Here is a 19482-nt window from a genome sequence, read left to right as displayed (position 1 = left end):
GGGAGCACGGTGTGAGTGCGCATCCTCTGTGTAGCTCATGCCGGGGTCCTCGCCGTTTTCTCGGGAGATGGCGGAGCAGGTGCGGGAGCTGTGCGAGAGGCTGGTGCAGGCCGTGACCGTCATCATGGAGCCCAGCTCGGCCCAGGAGCACAGGCTGGAGGCGCTGAGGGTGAGGGCCGTAGGGGCAGCCTGGACACATGTGAGGGGAGGATGGACGGAGAGGGCGCCGGGGGATACAGATGTAATATACAGGGGGGAGTTATAATAATATACTGAGGGATACAGCTGTAATTTACAGGGAATACAGGAGGGGGACATATAATATACCAGGGGGATACAGGAGAGAGAGATATAATATTCCCAGGGATACAGATGTAATATATAGAGGGGATATAATATACCGGGGGGATACAGATGTAATATACTGGGGGATATAGTAATAATACCAGGGGATAAAAGAGGGGAGAATATAGATGTACTGCATCGGAGGATAAAGGAGAGAGATATAATTTACCGGGGGATACAGATGTAATATACAGGGGGAGATATAATATACCAGAGGATATAGGAGAGGGAGATGTAATATACCGGGGGATTCAGAAGTGGTAGAGATAATATACCGGGGGATGCAGAAGTGGTAGAGATAATATACCGGGGGATGCAGGAGAGAGAGATAATTTACTGGGGAATACAGAAGAGAGAGATCCTATCCTATTAATATTATAAATGTGAAAGTTTGTGAGTTTTGATGTTTGTGAGTTTGCATGTTCGGATGTTTGTTAGTCAATCACGCAAAAACCGCTCCACCGATTTGGCTGAAAGTTTCCACAAACATAGTTAATACACCCGATTGCGCAATAGGCTACTTTTCGTCACAATAGCGCACATACGTTTGTGCCAGGACCCTCACAAAACCCAAACTCACACCACCATCTCTGCAATCTCACACACTTTGGACCATAGCAAGCCACAAAATTCATATTGCCCTCTACAGCCTCGCCCCTAACCCCACACAATCACATATACATAGACTTTACCACTTTGCCCCTCACCTTAACGATACTCCAGGAGGCGCTCTTTAACGCTCCGGAGCAGCCATGTTTGCCGACCCCCACCGCTCTGACAATCCGCGACACCGCCCACCCATGTCAATACCCCTAGGCGGTCTAATAAATGCAAAAAAAAAAAAGTTTAAAAAAAATATAAAACCAAATAAAAAGGATTAAAAATTCAAATCACCCCCCTTTCCCTAGAACACATATAAAAGAAGTTAAAAACTGTGAAACACATACATGTTAGGTCTCCCCGCGTCCAAAATCGCCCGCTCTACAAAGCTATACAAATATTTTTCCTGTTCGGTAAACGCCGTAGCGGGAAAAATGGTCAAAAGTGCCAAACCGCCGTTTTTTCACTGTTTTGATTCTGATAAAAATTTGAATAAAAAGTGATGAAAGCAATAACATTTCCCGAAAATGGTAGAACTACAAAGTACACCTGGTCCCGCAAAAATAGACGCCCTATGCATCCCCGTACACGCAAGTATAAAAAAGTTACGGCTGTCGGAATATGACGACTTTTAAAAAAAAAAAAAAATTTTAACACAGTTTTGGATTTTTTTAAGGGGTCAAAATGTAAATAAAACCATATAAATTTGGTATCCCCAGCAACGTAACGAAACACAGAATACAGGGGACATGTCATTTTGGTTGCACAGTGAACGCCGTAAAACCAAAGCCCGTAAGAAAGTCGCAGAAATCCATTTTTTCTTCAAATCCACCCCATTCAGAATTTTTTCCCTGCTTCCCAGTACATTATATAGAATAAATAATGGTGGCATCATGAAGAAAAATATGTCCCAGGAAAAATTAAGACCTCATATGGCTCTGGGAGTGGAGAAATAAAAAACTTATGGGGTTTAGAAGGAGGAGAGTCAAAAACGAAAATCAAAAAATGCCATTGACGGGAAATGGTTAACTTCAAATACTTCTGTCCCAAAGTCACTATGTAAAGTTTCTCACAACACCGTATATATAGCAGCTCAAATACAAAGTAACTGCAACACAAAAGTCTCACGTATTCTCTGAATTATAGCAAAAACAAGATACAAAGTTACATTTCATATCCCATCCCTTATACACAGTACGAAAACCTTACCCGCGCCTGTATATACCCACTGCTACAATCACCGCAGACGAAGTCGCGGGTACCAGCTAGTATAATATACTGGAGGATACAGGAGAGAGAAATGTGATACACCGAGGCGTACAGGAAGGGGAGATGTAATATACAGGGGGATAAAGGAGGGGGAGATACAGGAGAGGGAGATTCTAATATACCAGCGTATACAGGAGGGGGAGATATAATAATAAAAATATCAGTGGATACAGGAGAGGGAGATATAATATACTGGGGGAGGGTTATACAAATAATATACAGCAGGGGAGAGATTTAATATACTGGGAGACACTGGATAGGGGGTGTGTAATATACTGGAGGATATAGATATAATATATCTGAGGATAAAGAAGGGGGATATAAAATATTAGTGGGTACAGGAGAGGAGGATATAGATATAATATACTGGAGATAACAGAAGGGGAAAGATATTATATACCGAGAGGATACAGAAGAAATATTCTAGGGAGGGGAGGTACAGGGTGGTGGGGATATAATATACTGCAGTCTGTAGGTGTATACTGTTAATAAACAGAAGGATATTATTAGAGTAATAATATACTGATGGATACAGAAGAGGGTGATGGTTGTTATACAGGGGTTGGATATACTATTTGGAAGGGGTAGTAATGTACAGGAGGAGATGAGGGGGTACAGGAGTGGGGAATGTTTAATATACAGAGGATGGATATACTGTACTGGAGGATATGGGGGATGTCATAATATACTAAATTATACAGCTGAGTTGGGTTGATGATATACTGTAGAATACAGTAGTGGGTGGGTGTGTATATGATGTAAAATATCTGTGGGGCTACAGGTGTGTATATTGTGACGGGCATCATACATGGGGTAGGGGGCTATAGCTGTGTGTATTGTGACTGGCATCATACATAGGGTAGGGGGCTATAGGTGTGTGTATTGTGACTGGCATCATACATGGGGAGGGGGGCTATAGCTGTGTGTATTGTGACTGGCATCATACATGAGGTAGGGGGCTATAGCTGTGTGTATTGTGACTGGCATCATACATGAGGTAGGGGGCTATAGGTGTGTGTATTGTGACTGGGGATCATACATGAGGTAGGGGGCTATAGGTGTGTGTATTGTGACTGGGGATCATACATGAGGTAGGGGGCTATAGGTGTGTGTATTGTGACTGGCATCATACATGGGGAGGGGGGCTATAGCTGTGTGTATTGTGACTGGCATCATACATGAGGTAGGGGGCTATAGGTGTGTGTATTGTGACTGGGGATCATACATGAGGTAGGGGGCTATAGGTGTGTGTATTGTGACTGGGGATCATACATGAGGTAGGGGGCTATAGGTGTGTGTATTGTGACTGGCATCATACATGGGGAGGGGGGCTATAGCTGTGTGTATTGTGACTGGCATCATACATAGGGTAGGGGGCTATAGGTGTGTGTATTGTGACTGGCATCATACATGGGGAGGGGGGCTATAGCTGTGTGTATTGTGACTGGCATCATACATGAGGTAGGGGGCTATAGCTGTGTGTATTGTGACTGGCATCATACATGAGGTAGGGGGCTATAGGTGTGTGTATTGTGACTGGCATCATACATAGGGTAGGGGGCTATAGGTGTGTGTATTGTGACTGGCATCATACATGAGGTAGGGGGCTATAGGTGTGTGTATTGTGACTGGCATCATACATGAGGTAGGGGGCTATAGGTGTGTGTATTGTGACTGGGGATCATACATGAGGTAGGGGGCTATAGGTGTGTGTATTGTGACTGGCATCATACATGGGGTAGGGGGCTATAGGTGTGTGTATTGTGACTGGGGATCATACATGAGGTAGGGGGCTATAGGTGTGTGTATTGTGACTGGCATCATACATGGGGTAGGGGGCTATAGGTGTGTGTATTGTGACTGGCGTCATACATGGGGTAGGGTGCTATAGCTGTGTGTATTGTGACTGGGGATCATACATGGGGAGGGGGTTACCACATTGATTGCCCTCTGACCCGATCCCTTCTTTCCTGCAGTTCTGTGAGGATTTTAAGGAGAAGTGCCCGGTGTGTGTGCCCTGCGGGCTGCAGCTGGCAGAGAAGTCTCAGCTTCCAGTTGTCAGACACTTTGGCCTGCAGGTTCTGGAGCATGTTGTCAAGTAAGAGGGGACCTAATGGTGGTTATTGTTTTGTTTTTTTCTTGGAGGCGGGGGGTCCCATCGTCACGCCTTGGGGTGTTGTTCTGACAGTTGAAGCTCTCTAGCATGTCTCTGCTCTCGAGGACTCTGCCTGCACACCTGGCCGGCGCTGCACATGGGCGGCTGAGGATGTGCTCGGCTATGTACTCTCAGCTGCTGTGGTTTCCTCTTCTTCATTCATGGCTGACTCCTCGAAACCTTTCACCTACCTCCCCCCACCCCCACCCTGAGAATGTTTGATAATCTGCACAGAGCACCACAATACTGTATATGTCTTATAATATACAGGTGGCAACGAGGGAAGCCTACAAGCACAGTCATACTCCAGTCACATCCAGATCTGCAGTCATTATTCAGCATTGTAAGTGTAGTTTTGCATGGGACTATAGGTAACAGCTGGATTGTGACTGCAGCTCTGGATGTGACTGGAGTATACGCTGTAGATGAAGGATTCTACCTGTTCTGCCGAGGATTCCTTCCAGAGCTGCACTCTTCATGTCTTTCTCTGATCTTCCAGGTTTCGGTGGAATAACATGGATCGGCAGGAGAAGGTGATCCTGAAGGACAGTGTCATGGGGCTCATAGCCAGTGTAAGTCGCCTCCTCGTGGCCCCTGACTGTACAGCAGCGTTACAGGACTCCTGGGGCCACTGCGCTCCAGTTCTGCTGCTGTGTATGAATCTGAAGTCCTCAGAGGATTGTCTAGACTGAATACAATTGTAACGAACCCTCAGCTATGAGACGTATTAACTCTACTGGAGATGGTGATGTCTAGAGTGTTTCTGTTCACTGACAGCAAGTAGAGATCTTGAAGACGAAGTTTTAAAACACAAAATGTGTTAGAAAGATGGAGGCAGTGGTTCTTATGTTGTCCTGTCTGTATACTGCGGACCCCTCCCATGTACAGCCTGTCCCTGCAGCCAGTGGTCTTATGTCGTCCTGTCTGTATACTGCGGACCCCTCCCACATACAGCTTGCCCCTGCGGCCAGTGGTCTTATGTTGTCCTGTCTGTATACTGTGGACCCCTCCCACGTACAGCTTGCCCCTGTGGCCAGTGGTCTTATGTTGTTGTGTCTGTATAGTGTAGACCCCTCCCACGTACAGCCTGTCCCTACGGCTGGTGGTCTTATGTTGTTGTGTCTGTATAATGTGGACCCCTCCCACATACAGCTTGCCCCTGTGGCCAGTGGTCTTATGTTGTTGTGTCTGTATAATGTGGACCCCTCCCACATACAGCCTGTCCTTACGGGCAGTGGTCTCATGTTGTGCTGTCTTTGCAGGGTATCCGCCCCATCCTGGAGGAGGAGGGGCACATAAAGGACGTGCTGGCCCGGATCGTGGTGGAGATGATAAAGCGGGAATGGCCTCAGCATTGGCCCAACATGCTGACGGAGCTGGAGGGTCTCATCAAGAACGGGGTATAGTGCCCCCCACAGGCTAGGGGTGGGGAGGGGGTTATGAAAGCAGGGTGTGACCTCTGTCTCTGCTTTCCAGGAGGTGCAGACGGAGCTGGTGATGTTCATCCTGTTGCGGCTGGCTGAGGACGTGGTCACCTTCCAGGCTCTGCCCGCCCAGCGCCGCCGTGACATCCAGACCACCATGACCCACAACATGGAAAAGCTCTTCACCTTCATGCTGAGCATTCTGGGAGACAGCGTGCATCAGTACCAGCAGCTGGTGAGTCCCACCGTCCAGTAGGGGGTGCTTTATTGTGTCAGTGTTTGTATTAGGGGGCTCAGTACAACTTCCTGGTGGGATTTCTGTTCTGACTCTTGTGCTTTCCTCCTTGCAGAAGAGCGACCCAGCTCAGAAGGACAAGGTGAGTCTGACTGTAGCAGTGGAGGGGGTCCAGTGCACACCCTGTTCTCATCCATCAAGTGTCAGGAAAGGGTCTGGTGAGGTAGAAGATGTGAATGGAAAGCAATCTTCCATTCACTGCCAACAAGCAGAGAACTTGGTGTAGAACAGAAAAGTGTGCACCAGCCCTTTAAGTGTGAATATAGTCTCTAATAATTGCTGCATGTTCTCTGCTTCTTGCAGTGCCAGGGACTGTGCCGGGTGGCGCTGGCAGCTCTGAACACACTGGCGGGATACATAGACTGGGTGTCTGTCAGTCACATCACGGCCGATGACTGTAAGCTGCTGCAGATGCTGTGTCTCCTGCTGGAGGAGGAGGAGCTGCAGGTGGAGGCGGCGGAGTGTCTGCTCATTGCAGTTAGCAGGAAGGTGAGACCGAGTCGTGAAGAGGCTGATTGTAGAAGGTTGTCATTCACATGTTGTATTATACTTAAGAGCTGCACTCACAATTCTGCTGCTTGTCATTGGAAACTGTCAGCAAGCTTTTATATGTACAGTAATGTTTGTAAACTTACGGTACCAGCAGAATAGTGAGCGCAGCTCTGGAGTATAATACAGGATGTAACTCAGGATCAGTACAGGATAAGTAATGTAATGTATGTACACAGTGACTGCACCAGCAGAATAGTGAGCGCAGCTCTGGAGTATAATACAGGATGTAAATCTAAATAAGTATGATGCTGATTCTGACGATTGATCTTAATCCTATTAATATTATAAATGTGAAAGTTTGTGGGTTTGTGTGTTTGGATGTTTGCATGTTCGGATGTTTGTTCCTCAATCACGGAAAAACCGCTCCACCGATTTGGCTGAAATTTTCCACAAACATAGTTAATACACCCGATTAAACAATAGGCTACTTTTCGTCACAATAGCGCACATACGTTTGTGCCAGGACCCCCACGAAACCCAAACTCACACCACCATCTCTGCAATCTCACACACTTTGGACCATAGCAAGCCACAAAATTCCTATTGCCCTCTACAGCCTCGCCCCTAACCCCACACAATCACATATACATATACTTTGCCCCTCACCTTAACGATACTCCAGGAGGCTCTTTTAACGCTCCGGAGCAGCCATGTTTGCCGACCCCCATCGCTCTGACAATCTGCAACACCGCTCACCCATGTCAATACCCCTAGGTGGTCTAATAAATGCAAAAAAAAAAGTTTAAAAAAAGTAAAAAATAAATAAAAAGGATTAAAAATTCAAATCACCCCCCCTTTCCCTAGAACACATATAAAAGTAGTTTAAAACTGTGAAACACATACATATTAGGTATCCCCACGTTTGAAATCGCCCGCTCTACAAAGCTATACAAATATTTTTCCTGTTCGGTAAACGCCGTAGCGGGAAATATGGTCAAAAGTGCCAAACCGCCATTTTTTTCACTGTTTTGATTCTGATAAAAATGTGAATAAAAAGTGATCAAAGCAATAACATTTCCCAAAAATGGTAGAACTACAAAGTACACCTGGTCCCGCAAAAAAATACGCCCTATACATCCCCGTACACGCACGTATAAAAAAGTTACGGCTGTCGGAATATGGCGACTTTTCAAAAAATAATTTTTAACACAGTTTTGGAATTTTTTTAAGGGGTCAAAATGTAAATAAAACCATATAAATTTGGTATCCCCGGAATTGTAACGAAACACAGAATACAGGGGACATGTCATTTTGGTTGCACAGTGAACGCCGTAAAACCAAAGCCCGTAAGAAAGTCGCAGAAATGAATTTTTTCTTCCAATCCACCCCATTCTGAATTTTTTCCCTGCTTCCCAGTACATTATATAGAATAAATAATGGTGGCATCATGAAGAAAAATTTGTCCCAGGAGAAATTAAGACCTCATATGACTCTGGGAGCGGAGAAATAAAAAAGTTATGGGGTTTAGAAGGAGGAGAGTCAAAAACGAAAATCAAAAAATGCCATCGGCGGGAAAGGGTTAACTTCAAATACTTCTGTCCCAAAGTCACTATGTAAAGTTTCTCACAACACCGTATATATAGCAGCTCAAATACAAAGTAACTTCAACACAAAAGTCTCACGTATTCTCTGAATTACAGCAAAAACAAGATACAAAGTTACATTTCATATCCCATCCCTTATACACAGTACGAAAACCTTACCCGCGCCTGTATATACCCACTGCTACAATCACCGCAGACGAAGTCGCGGGTACCAGCTAGTTGCATATATTTAGATATATGGCCGTGTTATAACTTCATCTTGTAGCTACAAAGGTTAAACTTGATTGTATTTGGACTCACCCTAGATTTTTATGTACACAGGGAAAGATGGAGGACCGGGTCCCTCTCCTCGTCTTATTTGGAGATAATCCTATGCATTATATCATGTCAGCAGCTCAGTAAGTGCAATCCCCCATGATGCCGCTCCTCTGTACAGGGCTCTGTTCTCCTACAACACATCCTGTTCTTCTGTCTTATCTGTGGCTTCTCCATCTTCACAGGAAGGCTCACAGCGAGGGTCTGCAGGAGAAGCGTTATGTCTTCCTGAAGCGGCTGTGCCAGGTCTTGTGCTCTCTGGGTGGCCAGCTATGCGCTTTGACTGCGGTAAGTACCGTTCCCTCTCCCCTCTCCCACTCCACTGTCGTTCCGTCCTCTTATCCCCTCTTTTGTGCCGCAGTCCTCCGATGTCAGTGTGAAGATCCCGGTGACTTTCGGTAAATACCTGAGCTCGTTGCGGGAGTTTACAGTGCACCCCAGTCAGGTGAGTGGCAGCTGGCTAGGATATTGCTGCTTTGTCATAACCTCCACCCATTCCTGCGTTTTTCTAATACCTGCTCCCCTCAGTTCCTCAGGTCGTCCACTCTGATGACGTGGGGGTCTCTCTTCAGACATGACGTTCTGTCTAAAGATGCGGCCCTGAAGGCAATGGTCCCAGAGTTCCTGAGGATCTCTATGAGTAATGTGGTGAAGGTGAGGAGTGGTGAGGGTCCTCATATTTACTCAGCCCCACCCTCCTGCCCCCCCATTAACTCTTCCTGCCCCTATATTTCCAGGTGGGCTATCCATCCAAGAATGACAGCCCTAGCTGCGAATACTCGCGCCTCGACTGTGACAGTGACGAAGACTTCAACAACTTCTTCAACTGTGAGTAGAGTAAGCGACTCTAGATGACATCCCTGCCCTTCACAGCTGGTCTCTAGTGGTCCCAGTATTGGCCCCTGTTTTATCATAGTCCATCTTTGGGTTTGGGCCCTGCCTCTTCTGGCCCTTTTTATGGGTGATCTGGATGAATCTGCTCTGCAGGGTCTGGTGGAGGAGACTTGTCACACGGCCTCATGTGTTCCTCATATGTTCACTCACCTAGATTTCAAGGCCATGATGGGTGATGTGATCCGTGGGGCCTGCCGCGTGGACCCTCTGGCCGGTTTCCGCTTGGCTGATGAATGGCTGCAGTTCCAGCTGTTGGCTCCGGTGGACCCAGGACTGAATTGTTGTATGTGGTGACTGGACTCTCTACAGCATTGTCGCCTGCTCCTTCTATGTGCGCCGGACGCTTCATGTGTGACCTGTGCTTTTTGTTTTTCAGCTAAGACGGGTGATGGCCTATGCAGTGTCATGTCTCCCTCCTTCATACAATGGGACGCCATGACGTTTTTCTGCGAGTGTGTGATCAGCCAGACCCTCCGTTCAATGCCTAAAGAGGTGAGAAGTCCATGACTATAGGAATAACCGTCATGTTGGTTACCACAATGTGGACTGTAGATAGTGCTTCTGAAGTGGAGCCATATGTAAGGACCACCTGGGGGTATGCACACCCATTTCGGTTCACATACTTTCCCCCTCCTCTCCCAGGAGGTGTTGTCTGTAGTCAGACAGACCAGTCTATGTATGTAATGTATATGTGACATGTGTCTCTCTTATATAGAAGCTTCCGGTATCTCAGGGTATAGAACTTCTTCAGCGGGTGCTGAGCTACGAGACCAGAGACCCCCTCATCCTGTCCTGCATCCTTACCAACCTGTCCGTTCTCCTCCCGTTCATGCGCTACGTGAACGGCATGATGCCTGCGGTGCTGACCAAGGTTAGTGGTTCTGATCATTGTGGTGCATTGTAGTAATAGCTATATAATGGTTGTATGCCTGGCGGGGGAGGGGAAGACTACTCTGGGGGTCTTGCCCTGCTCATGGTCTGATTCTCTGCTTCTCCTGCAGCTCTTCTCGGCCGTGACCTTTCAGCTGGATAATAAGGTAACAGTCCAGACTCTTTTGTCCATTGCTGGTGCCCTCTGTTGTACTCATGGGAGGGGAATGGGGTGGGGGATTGATCTTCTGTAATACTATTTGTCTCCTCTCAGGGTCCCCGCAGTCGCGCAGTGAAGAACGTTCGCCGTCACGCCTCCTCCTCCATTATTAAAATCTGCCGGGATTCTCCAGAGCTGGTTATGGTGAGTGGTCCAGCTATACAGGGTTATGAAGCAGCGCAGGGTTGTGGGGGGGTGTTGAGGGTCTCTTGCTGACTATCCCATTCCCCCTGCAGCCACACCTGGATCTCCTTTGCACACAGGCCATGCTGCTGCTGCAGGACGAGCGCCTTTCCCAGTTTGAGAAGTCGGGCCTGCTGGAGGCCCAAGTGCTGATCAGTAACCAGTTCAAGGACTACGAGCGCCAGCGAAGCTTCTTGGGGCAGATAATGGGTCCGGCCGTGTTGGTCTGGAGGTCCGAGGAGATGCAGAGGTAAGGGGTCCCGGCTCAGGAGAAGGTTCTGATGAGCTAAGAGTGACTGCGCCATCTAAATGGTTTTACTTAGGTAAAGATCTCCCTCTGTAAGCCCAATGGTCTAGAATACCGGTGAACTTTCAGAGGGAGTCCTTGTAACTCTGGGGTCTGGCAGACGCCTATTAGATCGCCTGTAAGATCTCGTGACCATTGTGATGTTTATGAAAATTCCAGCAGATGACGTCTCTTAGATCTCCGTGTTTTCCTGTACTATTGGATGAATGAGGCCGGACTACAAAACGGGCAGTAATAGGCCCAACATGGAGTTCAGTGGCCTCACTATGGACCTGTGAAAATCAGTGGTGTGTGTGAGGCCGTAGACTTGCTTGGTTACTACAGGGTTAATGTGCAGCCGATGGCCGCTGTCTCCCTCACCTTGTGCCTCGTGCCTTTTCTCTTCCAGAGCCATCTCCAGTCCTGACGAGTTTATTTCTTATTTGGGGATCAAAGTCTTACGAGGTGAAGAAGAAAATGAAGAGGGTCCGTGTAGGGTGAACCGCAGCCAGGTGAGTGTCCGGTGCTGACCCTTCACTACTGCGGGTAGTTGTCCCTGTTCTGGTGCAGTCCATAAATCAGTCCCCACTAGCGGACATGCAACCTTCGACAGTAACTGATTGGGCAACCGGGTGTGTGTGTCATATTATCCCCAGGTTATCTTATTGATTACCCCCCCCCCCCCCCTCCCCCCATTTATAAGCTATCCATTGCTCTGATGGCTGGGAGGTCTGGTGTATGTACTATTATGCCCAGCCTGCCCCCTGGTGGCGTGGGGTTGCCTTGCTGCCATTGATCTGACTACTTCTGGTTGCAGCTCAGCTTCTGCCTGTACACCTTGGAGGCCATTCTCAGGCGGTCGCGCTCGCCCAGTAACCCCGAGCAGGCTAAAGCTGGGGGGTTTGTTGTGGGGTACTCCTCGTCTGGGGGCCCCATCTGCCGCAACCCTTGCAGTGAAGACATATTGAAGCACCTGGACAGCGTGCTGAGCCTGATAAGGTGAGTAGTAGTTGCTGTGTATGTCTCTCGCGCTGCCCCCTGTTCTCTCACTGACCGGTCGTTTCCTCCTTCAGGACGTTCAACAGTTTGTACCTCCCAGAAATCATTCAGAAAATGGGCGAATTCTATGTGAAATGCCTGGACTTACTCGAGGTGGAGAAGAAGTGCATTCTGGGTAAGTGCAGTGTAATGACGGCACCATCTTGTATAAGGACATCATGTGCAGGGAGGGGCTGGCTGTATGATTCCTGGTATGTGCACCCCCTGGTGGCTGAGCTAATTTTTACCTATTACTACAGGCATCACGCAGCCACTCATGGATTCCTACGATTCCCCGGTGTACAAGAGCGCGATGGAGAGGATGCAGGGATTCTTCTCCTCCATCTATGATGGCTGGTGAGCGCCCCACCCCTCCTTTTTTATTCATCCTCTTTCGCCCTCTCTATCCTGCTGCCCTTCCTCCTCCCGATTTTCCCGCTGCCCCCTCCCTCATCTTCTGACTCTTGCCTCCTCTTGCTCCAGTTGTCAGGTCCTGGGAAACCTCGGCTCTGCGTTGCAGCAGGACTATTATTCGGTGCCCGATTTGGCGATACGCCTTGTTAACTCCGCCTTCTGTAATTTGAACAATCTCCCTGACTTCCGCCTGCGGTCGATGCTAAATATCCTTTCTAGGGGTATGATTTGGGGGTTAGGGGGCACAATGGGGGTGTTTGTCTCTCCTTAACTCTGATTACAGTTCTTTGTGAAGCCGCTGCTCCTCTCCTGTCCTCCTGACAAGTATGAGAGCCTACTGGGGCCAATCCTTGGGCCCCTCCTTACCTTCCTACAGCAGGTAAGCCCATACGCCCTCCATGTCCGCCAAGCACCCCCCAAACACCCTGACAGTACTGACACCTGTCAATTTCTCTTTCAGAGGTTGTCACAGAAGTGGTTGGTGAGGTGAGTACAGGGCCGAGGATGTAATGTACTCCAGTCACCACCAGAGCTGTGGATGCCGACATAGCTCATATCACATGTCACAACATAGAGCTTTGCATAATGCAGTGCATCATGTCTTGTACTCCAGTCACCACTAGAGCTGCGGATGTCAAGATTACGTAATCTCATGGCATGACTTGCAGGCTGAGCGCCGTGTAATGTACTCCAGTCACCACCAGAGCTGTGGATGCCGTCATAGCTCATATTGCAACATAGAATGCGTCATGTCTTATACTTCAGTCAACTTCAGAGCTGCGTTCATAAAGTTGTCAAGTGATGGCTCAACTTGTGCATAATATGCTATAATCTGGAAGCCGTTTTGCAGCTTTACGTGTGACTATAGTATAAGACATGATGTGACAGGAGAATTGTGAATACAGCTCAGCCATATAGATGTTTGTGTTCTAAGATATGGTGTGTTATGGGGTGAAATCAGAATTGTATTAATCTTTGGATGCAATTGGAGCATAAAATATAGTCTTAACAGTACAATTGTTACTACTGCTCAGCTCTGGAGGTGATTGGAGTATATGGTGTAATATGAGGTGAGCTGTGTGGGCTGGTTCTGCCACGGTGATGATGATCGTCAGCTCTTGTTCCTTGCAGCGAGGAGGATTTCACGGAGCTGAACACAGAGTCTACGGAGATCGTGGAGGTGGAGCTGGTGCGGCTGCTGACCCGGGAGATGGTGGACCTGATCAGTGAGTTCGCTTAGCCTATTGTATATACCCCTGTGATCCCTGCTGTATACACCATGAGCTGCTGCTGACTCCTCCCCTGTGTCTTTATAGTTGCCAGCTGTATAGCCAAGAAGACTACGGACTCCTCGTCAGGAAATGCGGTGGCAGACGATGGGCGCGGCACTGCTCACATCGACGCTGAAGGTAAGACTGCTCCTTTCTAATCCCGTGAGCGTCTCTAGAGGCGCCATTTAGCGGTACGTTCTGGTGAGGTTGTGGTGCTTTGGCTGATCTTATCCACCTCTCTACAGATGAAGAAATGATGAACGTGGACTTGGCGGCCGCTGGCTCTCTGGAACTGACAGAACTGGGGAAGTTCCTGATGTCACATGAGGTGAGTGTGCCCCCTGGTGGTGAGAGGAGACCATACCCCCACTTTAACCCGCCACCACCCCAGCTTGGGTGACCAGTTGTATTCCTTAGATGTGCAGGGGTTTTGGGGTTGTACGTGATATTCTGACATGTTTCTCTCTTTCAGGAAGTGTCGACTGCTTTATTGATCAGCGCTTACAGTCCGCTAGTGTGGATGGACACGCCCGCCTGTCAGAGAGCCGCCTCCCAGCTGTGCTGGCCCCTCCTCAAACAGGTGCAGACCAATCACCCCCATCATTTGTGTGTAACAACATCATATACAATGAGGCTCACATATGCTGAGCTGCTCACCCTTAACCATGCTGGCTCTTCTCCCCTTCCTCCCCTTCCCGTGGTGACCTTCCTCTCCTTCCCCTCCCCTTCCCGTGGTGACCTTCCTCTCCTTCCCCTCCTCTTCCCATGCTGGCTCTCCTCCCCTTCCTCTCTCCTTCCCATGCTGACCCTCCTCCCTCTCCTCCCCTTCCCTGCTCACCATCTTTCGCACTCTCATGTCTGTCTTCTCGCCTCACAGGTGGTCTCCAACTCTTTACCTTCTGAAGCTGCGATCTGTTTTTTCACAAACGTCCTGCGTGGCCTTCAAATCCATGGTCAACATGAGGCCTGCAATGGTGCCCTGGTGACCCTGGCATTCCAGATTTACAGTGTCCTGGTAAGTCCTGCACACCTATACACTCTGAGCTGCGGCCTCCTGACTGTCTCCTGTATTGTCCCCTTTGCTGACTGTCTCCTTCTCCAGCGTCCTCAGGTCCCCGAGCTGCGGGTGGTGATGGAGCAAGTCCCTGAGATCCAACACGACGCCCTGCAGCAGTTTGACTCCAGACTCCAATTCCCAGCACAGAAACAAGGAGAGAAACGGCGGAAGGAGCAATTCAGGCGCCTTATCACTGGATGCATTGGGGTGAGGAGAACTGGAGGGGTCAGAGCTCAGCGTCCATAGTGGTGATTGTGAGCTCTGTGGTACAGCCCAGGCAGGGCCACCACAGTTATACAGTGATATGATTGGCTCCTGCTGTGTCTTGCCTTTATATAATGAGACGTCATATAGCATGAAGACAATATATTACACATATATCAGCACTACATTGTATACGAGTATAGATGTTATGTATAATCTATAGGAGGGATGGACAAGTATGTGTATGGTGTGGCGGTATATTGTACAGGTCTATGTTTCTCTCCTGGAATGACTCATTAGTAAGGACAGTAGCCATGTTTGACCTCCTCCTTCTATTTCTAGAAACCTTTGGGCGAGCAGTTTCGGAAAGAAGTTCATATCCGGAATCTACCATCCCTGTTCCAGAAGAAGGGGAGGCCGGTGGTGAACGAGGACGCCATCTTGGGGAGCTGCGCTGAGACACTACCAGCATTATTCCAGCCCTGAACTGTGGTTACAGCAGCCGGGAGGTTCTTGCCACCTTGCGCCTCCAGAAGAGAGGATGCTGGAGTGTGTGAGATTTTCCTATGGCTGTAGATATATCCTCCCCCCATGGGGGTCAGAACAATCCACTAGACAGACATTCCTAGACTGACGCCGCTCGTCCTCTGTGTGTGCAGCACCTTAGTGCTGGAAGAACAGGACTATAGCAGATGCTGCAGCCTGGGAGGTATGGGGTTAATAGCGCCATGTTGGTCCCGCTGTCTGTACAGAGCTACGATGATGATGAACTCAGTGATGAAATTAATTATCGGAGATGCTGCAGCCAAACTACTACATGTCCCAGCATGCTTCACTGAGCAAGAGGGAATATAAGGAAAACAAACTGGGGGCCCTGGGGTAACATTAACCCTTTATTGGTTGACGTCACTTATTTATTTTTCCCCACAGTCGTTCATAAATTCAATCATGCTTCTTTTTAAGCTAAATATTAACTGGAAGCAAAACGGGCGAGCGAGTGGCTGAGTGAGAGACGTCCCGTGCTGTCAGTAAATGTTTGATACCAACTTCACCGTGTGAGACTCTTCTTATACTCAGTGTAGACGTGGCTGATAACAGATAGTAATAGAGTGTATTCACCTGTCCTACAGTCGGCCTCTCCTGACATGGCTGATAACAGATAGTAATAGAGTGTATTCCCCTGTCCTACAGTCGGCCTCTCCTGACATGGCTGATAACAGATAGTAATAGATTGTATTCCCCTGTCCTACAGTCAGCCTCTCCGCTCCTGACATGGCTGATAACAGATAGTAATAGATTGTATTCACCTGTCCTACAGTCGGCCTCTCCTGACATGGCTGATAACAGATAGTAATAGATTGTAGTCACCTGTCCTACAGTCGGCCTCTCCTCTCCGGACATGACTGATAACAGATAGTAATAGATTGTAGTCACCTGTCCTACAGTCGGTCTCTCCCCTCCTGACATGGCTGATAACAGTAATAGATTGTAGTCACCTGTCCTACAGTCGGTCTCTCCCCTCCTGACATGGCTGATAACAGTAATAGATTGTATTCACCTGTCCTACAGTCGGCCTCTCCTCTCCTGACATGGCTGATAACAGTAATAGATTGTAGTCACCTGTCCTACAGTCGGCCTCTCCCCTCCTGACATGGCTGATAACAGTAATAGATTGTAGTCACCTGTCCTACAGTCGGGCTCTCCTCTCCTGACATGGCTGATAACAGTAATAGATTGTATTCCCCTGTCCTACAGTCGGCCTCTCCTCTCCTGACATGGCTGATAACAGTAATAGATTGTATTCACCTGTACTACAGTCGGCCTCTCCTCTCCTGACATGGCTGATAACAGATAGTAATAGATTGTATTCCCCTGTCCTACAGTCGGCCTCTCCTCTCCTGACATGGCTGATAACAGTAATAGATTGTAGTCACCGGTCCTACAGTCGGCCTCTCCTGACATGGCTGATAACAGATAGTAATAGATTGTAGTCGCCTGTCCTACAGTGTGACATTTATTAAGGCGGAGGACATGTGAGTTTTCTTCTGCATTCTAGGAGGTTGACAAAAAAAGGGGGGGATTTATTGCCACATTTTGTGTAATTGTAGTGACTTGACAAATTGAGTAGCGTCAGAGCGTCCTCACAGCGTGTCAGTTTTCTGCCTCTTTCCCTGCAGCCACGTCCCCCCTCCCACCATAGATCTTTGTCAATAATAATAATGTAACTCAGTCTAAAAATTGGAGAAGGAGACAGATTTCATTCATAAGATACATTACAAAGTTAGGGTGTATTCACACTGAGTATAAGCTCACTGATTCTGAACGTGTAACTTGTTCCGAATCAGCGGCGTTAAAACAGATCCCATTGCTTTTTATGGGAGCCGGCATACGTGCGCTCCTCATAGAAATGAATGGGCTGCTTTTTTCCCCTATTGCTTTCAATGTGATACGCGCGTATATTAGTACAGGATGTAATAACATTGCACGGTCACTATATAACAGATCCTGCGCGATGTAAATAGTGAACATTAATTGTTTAAAGTACTAAATGCGGATAGCTTTACATTTCAGTACAAAGTTGTTCTGTATTATTGAAAGCTCTGTAAAGCTCCATTCACATGACTGCAATTTGTGGGTCCATAACTGTCCGCAATTGTGGATCTGCACAGTATTAAGGTTAAATTGCCGTGCTGGCACTTCACGATAATGTAGTGGGTTTTGGGTTGCAGTTTGGGCACTCTGTCTCTAAAAGGTTCGACATCACTGCCCTAAGGTTAGCTCAGGAGTGCCAGGATTTTGCTGATCTCATGGATGGAACTGCCCATAGGAAATAGCAAAGGAAATTTATAGACGGTTGTCATGTAGGTTCGAAGGGAAATGGCACAGGGCTCCAGATGGATGGGCTGAGGGTTTGGACTTCTTTGAGGAATCTTAAGTAACAGATCTTAAGAAAACTGCCTTAGAAAGGGACTTGATCTCCAACACAGTGGGCCTTCATGATATGAAGTCCTGAAACCTTCAAGAGGATCTTGAGAGCCAGTTTTGGAAGATGGACCATATTTATTCATGATGATGTTAATCTGTTTTCCCTTAGGTAGAGTTCACACTACCGTTGTGTACCAAAGGTGTCCATTTTAAAAAACAAACAAAACAGACACCTATCATAACGGACACAAACGAACAGTAACTGATGGCTCTCAGTTACTGTTCGTTAGAAGTCCATTGCCCATAGACTTCAATGTTAAAAAAATAACAGACACTTGGTGTCCGTTTTTCAAATGAACAGAAAAGTCCTGCAAGTAGGACTTTTTTTTTATTTAGCTTCGTGGCACTCCTCTATGATCTCCTTCCTGTATAATCCACTCCTCCTGGGAGGGAGAGAGTCCTGGGGGCTAGGCTATGGTTTGACCCTGGAATAGATTGGGCCTTTTCCACATTGCTGACTTGGTGGACCCCACGACATTAGCGCTCAGGCCCTTCGCCTATTTTACCTCTGTCCTGCATTTACCTGCTTCTGAGTGGCTCCATTACCAGCAGATTGCCCATTTTTTATTCTCTCAGTTTGGCTCCCTGAGAGTCTCACTCCCTACTGCTTTTGAGAGGATGTGTCGAGCTGGCACCTCCACGAAAGGTTTGATCTCGAGTATTTACCAGCTCCTATCCTCCCCGGAGGGACGGATTTCCCCCCCCTCCCCCCCCCCCCCCCTGAGTTCCTTGGGAAACCAGGTTCTGGGTTGGGGGAAGCCTCCAATAAGTTCCTCGACTTATGAGCATGACAACCAAGATCTCTTTGGCCAGAATGGAATCATGGCTATCACAGAGACTTGGTCCTGTCTGACTTTCATCAATTCTCAAGGTATCATGGAAAGTGGAGGGAAGATGTAGGCCAGCCTGAACCACCAAGGAATTGTCCTCCTTGATATAGTGGGCAGAACGTCTCCAGCTTGGCATTGAGTCTTGTTGCCACGAAGTCCACTTCTGGGAGACTCCACTTCAGGGTGATCTGATGGAAAACTTCTGGATTGAGAGACCATTCTGATACGGTAAAACCCCAATGCAATTAATTCACTACTATGTTCAAAGAGCCCTTGATGTGAACCGCGGATAGATGGGACAGATTCTTTTCTGCCCACAAAAAAAATCAAATTCACCTCTCTGAGGAGGGGTAGAGACCTGGTACCTCGCTGTTTGTTCAGATACATTACTGTTGTCATACTGTTTGAACGTATCTTGACAGCCCTCCCTCCGAGAAGAGAGAATTGAAGTAATGCTAAGTAGACAACTCTGAGCTCTTTCCAACTGGATGACGTCCTCGACTCCCAGTCGCTCCAGAGACCTTGCATGGTTTTGACGTCCAGATGGGTTCCCCTTCCCAAGAGGAATACATCAGTGATCAACAGGGTCCAACGAGGTTGCATCATTGACATTCCGTCTTTCAAGTGCATCCACCATCCGAGGGAAATATGGATCTTCTTGTCGAAACCGCCTGGAGAACGAGTCCAAGTCCTCAAAACCTCTGTCCGGAGAGGATGCAAATGTCATAAAG

The 19482-nt window shown here is 47.8% G+C and overlaps 1 protein-coding gene across 1 annotated transcript; it reads left to right on the top strand.

Moving 5' to 3' along the window:
- Position 1: 1 nt before the first annotated feature.
- XPO5 (exportin 5) lies at positions 2 to 16010 on the top strand. Its single transcript, XM_075267295.1, has 32 exons — positions 2 to 169; positions 4191 to 4312; positions 4869 to 4941; positions 5632 to 5769; positions 5846 to 6028; positions 6144 to 6170; positions 6392 to 6577; positions 8506 to 8582; positions 8685 to 8787; positions 8861 to 8944; positions 9028 to 9153; positions 9237 to 9327; positions 9548 to 9676; positions 9770 to 9885; positions 10109 to 10264; positions 10395 to 10430; positions 10538 to 10627; positions 10720 to 10916; positions 11362 to 11464; positions 11770 to 11951; positions 12026 to 12126; positions 12251 to 12347; positions 12474 to 12610; positions 12686 to 12783; positions 12865 to 12890; positions 13536 to 13630; positions 13721 to 13813; positions 13921 to 14003; positions 14148 to 14255; positions 14553 to 14690; positions 14778 to 14939; positions 15279 to 16010. The coding sequence occupies exons 1-32, from the start codon at positions 38 to 40 to the stop codon at positions 15420 to 15422; spliced, it is 3633 nt and encodes a 1210-aa protein (XP_075123396.1). The 5' UTR covers positions 2 to 37; the 3' UTR covers positions 15423 to 16010.
- Positions 16011 to 19482: the final 3472 nt, after the last annotated feature.

The sequence above is a fragment of the Leptodactylus fuscus genome, chromosome 3 (genome assembly GCF_031893055.1).
Source record: "Leptodactylus fuscus isolate aLepFus1 chromosome 3, aLepFus1.hap2, whole genome shotgun sequence".
Lineage (NCBI taxonomy): Eukaryota > Metazoa > Chordata > Amphibia > Anura > Leptodactylidae > Leptodactylus > Leptodactylus fuscus.
Note: the sequence above shows the minus strand (reverse complement) of the source record. Positions and strands in the feature narration are given on the sequence as shown.